The sequence below is a fragment of the Centruroides sculpturatus genome, unplaced genomic scaffold (genome assembly GCF_000671375.1).
Source record: "Centruroides sculpturatus isolate CEXI.00-Female unplaced genomic scaffold, Cexi_2.0 scaffold50, whole genome shotgun sequence".
In the NCBI taxonomy this organism is placed as follows: Eukaryota; Metazoa; Arthropoda; class Arachnida; order Scorpiones; family Buthidae; genus Centruroides; species Centruroides sculpturatus.
In genome coordinates, this window is record NW_019384891.1 from 1,302,757 (window position 1) to 1,311,679 (window position 8,923).

The following is an 8,923-nucleotide window of genomic DNA, read 5'->3' on the forward strand; positions in this document are numbered from 1 at the left end:
ACACAGTAAATTAATCATTTTGATATTTAGATTTAATGTTACTCAGTTAGTGTTGTTTGTTTATATTTATTTATAACTTATAACATGCACAAAATAAAAAATAAAATAATATTTGTCACATGTATTCACAATTTACAATTACAAATATCATCACACATACAGTACACACCTATTCGTTCAAGAATCGTCGCACATCCGAGGGTCTGACCCTGCCTATCGTTTTTTAAGCACTCGTCTTTGCTCTTCCCTTTCTCTTTCCTCTATCGCTCTAGTCCACGTATATAACGGGCGGATGGCCGAGTGGGCAAGGTGGCAGCCTACTGTTTTGGGGGACCCGGGTTTGAATCCGAACGGGTCGAAAAATCCCCAGGAATTTTTCGGGGGGTGGTCCGTCCGGGTATGTCGGGCCCCGTCCCTTACCACCCGGCAGCCCCATTGTTGGCCTGGCCGAACCCATAATGGGCTTGCAAAAAGAGGCCCTCTTAGTGCCCACATGGTGGAAAGAGTTATAAAAAAAAGAAATATTACGTAATTCAACGCAAACTCAACGGTTACCTAATACACTTCCACCTTACACCCCATGTGAATTATATTAAGGATAAGGCTCAGTTTTGTAGTTTACAGAGCTTGGCAAGCTGGGGTTGGGGCTGCGGCTTCCTGCACTCCGAGTCTCTGTATATTCCTATAGTAGTATATGTTGCTGGAGTGTGGGACGACAGACTTCAGCCCCTTCACCGTGGGAAACTTGAATCTTCCCAATGGAAAGTGCTGCTGATGGTCACCAGGGCCTATCGTACGATTTCAACTCCTGCTTTGCAATTGATTGCAGGTGAGTTACCAATTGATTTAAGAATTAATTTGGAATATTATAAGTATATGATTAGGGCAAAAATACCTTTTGTTTATGAGGATTTTGTATATCAGCCAGATACATCGGCAGATGCTACTCATGTAATTATAAAAAACTAGCTGTTACCCGTGGCTTTGCCCGCTAGGATTTTGCAATTTGATAGAAATAGCCTTCTCTCCAGTACTTCACTAAGATTCTCAATCATTAGTTGTTGCTAATTTGGTAAAATTACTGATTTTTGTGTTTCAAACTATCGACTGCTAATGCATCTAAATTCAAGTTTCAAATGTTATGGGATCCCGAGATACGATAAATCTGAGTTTAATTTTTTTTTGAAACATAAATGACATTATACGTAAATATATAAAATAAATAAATACTTATGGAAAAATAGAGTTTCAGTTACCCCAGAACCTCTTTGTAAACCACGTTTGCAGTACAGCCTTTCGGGGCTAAGATGACCAGACTATTCGCAGAACTTACTCTAGAACATGCAACATAGAACTGTCCATGAGAAAAACAGTCTTCACTCAAGTCGATGCCAGCCATTTTCAGTGACTGTCCTTGTGATTTATTAATAGTCATGACAAAACACACCTTGAGAGGGAACTGTGTTCTCTTAAATTCGAACAGATATTCTGATGGTGTTAATAGTATTCTTGGGATAAAAACTGTCTCCCCGAGCACATCCAGTGATCACTGTAGCTTCTACAATGTTCTTATGCAAAGCATTTACTTGTAGTCTCGTACCATTGCATAATTTTGGTGGATTAAGATTTCTTAATAACATTACAGATGCTCCGACTTTAAGAATGAGTTTATGTGATGGCAGACCAAGAGGATTCAGAGTATTAAGAAATTCTGTCAGATAGGGGACGGCGTCGTCCGTTTGGATCACTGAATCAAAAGACCTGTATTCAGGATCTTGAGCTTCGAAGGCTTTTAATAGAATATCATTAACTGCGGCTGCTTTATCGTTTCTCGGAGTTAAGATAGCACGTTCGCACAACCATTCTGTGGGCTTCTTTTTTGATGTTACTTATATCAGGATATATTTTAGAAGTTAGCTCTGATAAGGAGGTAACTACTGTATCCAATCTGAAGGGATTGTGATTTTACCTTCCAGTGGAGGGTAATTTCCATCACCTATTTTTAGTAGCACTTCAGCGAAAAGCCCAGCGGATGTATCACCACTTAAATGGACTCTCATATTGTATTGGAGTGCAAGTTTCCGGATATGTGGCCACAAATATGAAGTCTTTAAGCATGCTTTTTCTTCATCTGGCCGTGTACCCCTAGGTATGACGGGTAACGTTTGCCGAAAATCTCCAACTAACAGCACAGTGACCCCTCCCATCAAGCTATTGTTTTCTCTTATGTCTTTTAATGTTCTACTGAGAGCTTCGAATCCGCTCTTATGGGCCATTGTGCATTCATCTCAAACTATTAGTTTACAGTCCTTCAAAACTTGCGCCATGTTACTCTGTTTTGAAATATTACAGATAGGTGTCTCTACTTGCATCAGGTTCAAGGGCAGTTTGAACGCAGAGTGAGCAGTTCTACCTCCTTCCAGCAACGTTGCAGCAATGCCTGAAGAAGCAACAGCCAATGCTCTCTGGCAATCTTTTCGCATTCTAGCCAATAAAAGACTCAGGACAAATGTCTTACTGGTGCCGCCAGGAGTGTCTAAGAAAAATGTTTGACCAGTGCTTTTTTTGATGCTTTCTAAAATTTGGCTATAAACGTGAGACTGTTCATTGTTTAACAAATTTTCATTAGTAGTTACAATCTGTGCTAAAATATTTGAGTCATAGCTCATCTCTTGGAGATAGTCTGTATTTTGTAACACTTCATTACATCTTGATGGCTGAGATAAACCATACTGTTGTAAGCATTGGCCTCCTAAAGACAGCACTGTATCTTCAAGACACACCAAGCATTTATTGTATACTTCATTTAAAATTAGATGAACATCTCTATGTTGTAACTCTAACTCGACTTGGTGCCATATATCTTCCGAAAGGGTATCTTTATATTTCTCCCAAAGATTTGAAGCATCTGGCAATTGACAAAACATCAACATTACTGCAAAAATTTTGCGTAATCTAAACGGAGATTCACATAGCGCAGCTTCTACCATAGTTGCATTCCAGTGCCTATCGTCTTCTAGCAAGCCTAGAACCTTACATGCAGACTGGTATGTGGGTTGAATCGTACCATTAACTGTTTTCAATTCTATGAAAGATGTAGGGTCTCGGATTTCATGTAGTAAAAGGCGAAGATAGTTAGGTAGGATTTTGTTTAGTATTCTTAGAGTGGTATCAGTATTGTTAGGGTGGATGGTATATACCCTGGCTAAAGTCTGATCTTTTTTTACTCCTGGCCAACCATCGACGGTCATTACCACGTTTTCTTCTCTCAAATCTGTTATTTTTCCATACATAGAAAGAGGAAACTTCAACAGAAAGAAGTGTTTTTGCAAAATTATCTGTTTTGCATAAGTCAAAAAATGCTGTAAGCGTAGTTTTTACTAGATTGTTAACAATATTTGTTAACTGATTGGAGTCATTTGGATTAAAATAGACTAGCTGGCCATTTTCCAAATGCACAGTAAGATGAAAAACTGGAGGGAACCTCATGGATGGGTAAAGCCAGAATTCTTCATACAGCGGAGCTGCTGATGTATTGCCCACTTTCATGGAGTTCAACTTCATCCTTTTCATTTTTAAGACCAAATGTTGGCTTATCACTCCCTTTATTGACATATTTACATATGTATTATATAGATTTTACAGAGTTACAGTAATTCACGTTAATATGAGCACCGAACGTACGTGAAAGCACAGGTTTATACGACACTACCCAATTGTTATCAAGGGTCACACCATTGATTTTAGGAATGAAACCGCCATCTCCTGGAGCTCTTCGTCGATACTTTGGGTATCCATCTTCTCCTGTTTGAGTTTTTTGAAGGAGAGGTCGAGGAAACTTCTTAGTGCAGCTACCTTCTTTCATACAGGGTGAAATTTAAATTACCGCAAGGCCCAGGTATCATATTGTCTTTTATAATCTCATGAAGGAGAGGATCTTTCGCAGGGTCTAGTATCTCTGCAGAAATAACACTATCCAATTTATCTAGAGAAATACGTTGCTGTAGCCACAACAAAATGTGTATATGAGGCAAACCACGCTTTTTGCCATTCGACAGAATATATAAAACAACGTACATCTCCAAACAAATTCCCCTTTGTTAGCAATGTCATTAACGCCTTAACTTTTTAGTGAAATATCCTAGCTATATCATGAAGATCATGAGGCTTTTTCCCAGATAATGCATTTTTAATTAATTAATATCATTCCATCGAGGATTACATGTAAATGTAATGAATAAATCAGGACGACCGTAATAGCCAACGTATGTCATGGCGTCCTGAGTCTTTTCATTGTGGTGAGCACGTGGTGGTGATTGAGTTCTCACAAAGAGACAGGAATATAAAACAATAAGACGTGCTTTATTTTACTTTATGAACATATATACAAAAAAGGTTCGTTGATTCCGACCTCCTTGTTCCTCACTTTTATTAAACAAAAGTGAACAAACAACACCGTTTCTTGATTCACAGCGGAGCTAAACTTTTCTTTCGCGTAACAAAGGAGACACTTAATTACTAACTTAAAACTACTTATAACTAAAAGAGGAAAGGAGGAACAAGAATTAGGATAGAATGGGAGAACAAAAATGGAAATTTCTAGTAAGGAATGGGTACCCGAATGGTTGACTGAGGTGGTGGCCACTATGTGATTTCGTCTTGGGATTCTTTTCTTCTATGGGGACGGAGCACATGCGAGGACCCAAAATTCGTCCTTTAGTCTCGGCTTTACCAATGTTCTTTTTCTCTTCCAATGCTACTTCTTTCTTTTGTGTTCTTCGTAACCCTTCCGGCCGAAGCAACACCGAACTCGAGACCGCTCTCTCCGACGGTCTTTCCTCCTACGGTCCAAAGCAAAAAGTGTCCTTATCGTCCCCCACTTGCCCTCTGGGCTACCTTCGCTCCTTTGTCCCGAAATTAGGTCACTGGCCACCCACATTCAGACGAAAGTTCCAGAAAGTATAGAAACAGAACAAAGAGAAAAGGGAATAGAATATTCTTATATATACATATATAAAATAAAAACAACAAAATATACTGGTGTACCACCACATACGTCCTCCCCTTACAAACTATTTACCGTAGTGAAGCTTACGGTAATCCAATCTATGTCCTCGTAAGTTGTACCGTTCAGGTGGTGGAGAGGGGTTTGGATTAACATTACGATTATCGGTGGCATCATGTTCCTCATATTCGCTATGTCGACCACTGTCTTGATTTTCTTGGAGTGTTGCTCTTGGTAATGGCATAATACATCCACATACATCGTCTTCGTCCATACCGTTAGTTGGTTCTTCCTCCCCTTTCCTATCGGGAGGTTTTCTCATCCTTCTTCTCGTACTATTCTTGTACATAGGGAAGTAACATGGTTTTAGTCTATCAACGTGCACAATACAGGTGTTCTTTTCCCGATCGTTGCCGATTTCCATGGTAACAGGACCTAACTTACGTCTTATCCTAAATGGGCCCAAATACTTGGCCGAGAATTTTCCGTGACTCTTATTTCTTCCCTTTCGCAACAGCCATACCCTTTGTCCTACTTTCCAATCAGAATAACCCCTTTTGTTGTTAATACGTTCCCTATTATAATAATTCCGTTTCCTACCTAAGTCATAAGCGGCTTTCCGTATGGTATCTAACCTGTCTTTAAAGGTAGTATCTAGACGTTCCTCCCGGTCATCATCAGATGATTCGTCGGGGAACGCTACAGGGAAGTGAGGGTCAAAACCATACAGCAAAAAGGCTGGGGATTCGTTTGTAGAAGTATGAGTTGCATTGTTGTAAGCGAATAACGCGGGTGACAAAAAGATATCCCAGTTACGGTTATCCCCCTGTGAAATGCGAGCCATAGTGCCAACTATGGTTTTATTGAAGCGCTCACAAATGGAGTTGGCACATGGCCGATAAGCCGTGGTCACATTATGCTTGACTGCTAGTAGATTACAAACGTCCTGGAATGTTTTGGATGTAAAATTACTACCGCGGTCGGAGATTAACATGCTAGGGCAGCCGTATCTACAAATAATATGATTAAATATGGCCTCGGCTACACTTTGCGCCAATTGGTCTTTCATTGGTACGGCTTCAGCAAAACGTGTGTAGACATCAATCATTGAAAAAATATACCGATTTTCGCTCTGTGATCTCTGGAGGGGGCCAATGATATCTATCGCTATTTTCTGGAATGGAAAACTAGCAACTTCAGTCTCCTGAAATGGGGCACGGCCACGATGGAGGTTATATTTCTGGCAGACCTTACAATTACGGATGATGCGTTTTACGTGCGCGCGGAGGTTTTTAACGAAGTAGTATCGATCTATCAGGTTGCAAGTTTTTTCTAAACCAATGTGACCTGACAAGGTGGAACAATGAAATGCCCATATTAACTCCTTGACTACACTCTCTCCCACGCAAACTTGTTTCCATTGACAGAGACCGAACTGCCCTAGTTTTTTGTGAATCAAAACATCGCCTTCTAGCGAAAATTCCGGCGGAATGTTATCGTTGTCGCCTACTGGATTATGGGCTTGGTTGGAAAAATGGTGTTTTAAATTTTTAAATACTTTATCCTCCTCCTGGGATTTGATAATTTTTTCCATAGATCGGAATTAACAGAGACGACATCACACGCGTGCAGGTCATTAATATGTATAGCCTTTTCAGGCCTCGACAATAAATCGGCTACAAAATTCCTATTACCCTTTATATGGCGTATGTTAAGGTCGTAATCCACTAGCTCAATCGACCAACGCATAAGCCTCTTATTATGGTTCTTCATACTCTTTATGAATGAAAGGGGCTTGTGGTCGAAGTGAACTTCAATTTGTTGTCCCAATACGATGGGTCTAAAATGACGGAGAGACAATATGATAGCGAAACATTCCTTTTCCACCGTGGAATAATTCAGTTCTGCCCCGCTAAATTTTCTACTAAAGTAACCCACTGGGGAAAATTCATTTTCAATTAACTGACCTAGCACCGCCCCAGCGCATTTGTCCGATGCGTCCGTGAACAAATGGAAGCGGGAAGAAAAATCGGGATGTCTCAGCAAAGGTGGGTTGGTGAGTAACCTTTTAAAACGATCGAAGCTAGTCTGACAGTCCTCATTCCAACAGAACTTCGCTTTCTTCCTTGTTAATGCCGTCAATGGCAAGGCCACGTCCGAGAAGTTTGGTATAAAACCCCGGAAGAAGCCCACCATTCCTAGGAAGCTACGTACGCCCTTCACATTATGAGGGGGTTTTATTTCGCGGATAGCCTGTACGTTATCTGGATCCGGACGTATGCCCTCCCGGCTTATGACGTGTCCTAAGTATCTGATTTCTTTAGCGATCAGTCTGCTTTTTTTTGGATGAAGCTTCAAGTTGGCATCATATAACGTCCCGATAACCTTGTCAAGGAGTGCCATGTGTTCCTCGAGCGACTTAGAGAACAAGACTATATCGTCTTGGAACACGTAGCAATTGATTCCGATGAACGGGGCCAAAAGGTTGGACATCACGTTTTGAAAATAACGGCCGCTATTCTTTGCTCCTTGGGGTAAGCGGCACATCTGATATTTCCCCCAAGGAGTTGAGAAAGCGTAAATGTGGCGGACGGATGGGTCGAGGTTGATTTGGAGGTATCCCGATTTTAAGTCCAAAACGGAAAAGTATTTACTGCCGTGGAATTTTCCCATAATCTCATCTACGCGGGCCAGAGGGAACTCTTGGTTCTCGGTTACCTCGTTAATACATCTAAGGTCTAATGTCATGCGTAGTTCGCCGTTAGCCTTTTCCACGATATGGATGGGCGAGTTCCATCCGGACGAACTCTTCTCGATAATACCAGCTTTTAGATATGAATCTGTTAGGGACTTTAATCCCTTAAGGTAGCACTCGGGGATGCGATATTGCCTAGTATTAATCGGTTGGTTTGATCGAATAATAGGTTTGTGGGACGGACCTTTCATTCCTGTCAATTCCTCGATCGAGTCGGCAAAGCATTTAGGGTATTTGCTAAGGATACTGTAAATTTCGTCGCTCCTTACCGACCCAAGATCATCAAGTCCTTCGACTTGGATAGGGGTGTTAGCGAGGCAATCTATTGGAGAGACGACTCTGCTAATTGCGTTACGCGGCTTAACATTCATTGGTTTACTGAGATCTTCGGTGATTTTCGGGATGTCCTTAATGATGTCCATCCCTAATATAGCCTTGTATTCCGTGGGTTCAGGGAAGGGCATACACGGTATGTTTACATGGTGTTCTACCTCTTTATAACTTACGATGACACTAACGAGTCGCTCGCACTCTGTTACCACCCCGTTTATGCCCCTTATTCCAAGTTTTTCTTCATTGGCTTTAGCTCTCTTGATGCAATCCGGTGGTATACGTTTTAAAACCAAAGAGCTTATCAAGGACTTTTCTGCTCCAGTATCTATGAGCAGGGTTACGTCTAAATTATTCATTTTACCCTTAATGAGTGGGAGGTATTTATCAGAAAAAAATACGCGCATAGCCAGGTTTAGTTTTACACTAGGAGCGCGATACTGGCTATCATAACGCTCCATTACAAGTTTAAATTCGCCCTTCGATGGTTTGGACAATCACGAGCAAAATGCCCCCGACGCCCACAATCATAGCACTTCATATCCGCATTTCGGTGGTCCTTGTCTTTGCTACTACTAGCGAACTTTTCGAAGGCTTCAGCTAGGGCATCAACCCTTTTTTCCAGTCTGTCGATCCTATCACCGTGACACCGTGACACTAATATATTATCTGGTTCGCTGTTACTTGGTTTTACGTTTTCCTCCACTATAGAAAAAACCCCTCTACGTTCGGTATGGTTACTGCAATCAGATTCGATCTTATCTTCGATTTCCGAAAATTCAAAGGCTTCCTCCAGAGACTTTGGGGATCGCCGCAATACATTCCCTCTTATC

The 8,923-nt window shown here is 41.1% G+C and overlaps 2 protein-coding genes and 1 pseudogene across 2 annotated transcripts; all 3 read right to left on the bottom strand.

Moving 5' to 3' along the window:
• Nucleotides 1–1,469: 1,469 nt before the first annotated feature.
• On the bottom strand, nt 1,470–2,276 carry LOC111631273. Its single transcript, XM_023375491.1, has 2 exons — nt 1,970–2,276; nt 1,470–1,888 (listed from the first exon to the last, which is right to left on the bottom strand). Exons 1-2 carry the CDS (start codon nt 2,274–2,276, stop codon nt 1,470–1,472), a joined length of 726 nt encoding a protein of 241 aa, XP_023231259.1.
• Nucleotides 2,277–2,288: 12 nt separating this feature from the next.
• Nucleotides 2,289–4,106, bottom strand: LOC111631274. Its single transcript, XM_023375492.1, has one exon. The coding sequence runs from the start codon at nt 3,291–3,293 to the stop codon at nt 2,289–2,291; it is 1,005 nt and encodes a 334-aa protein (XP_023231260.1). The 5' UTR covers nt 3,294–4,106.
• LOC111631275 lies at nt 3,482–4,939 on the bottom strand (annotated as a pseudogene).
• Nucleotides 4,940–8,923: the final 3,984 nt, after the last annotated feature.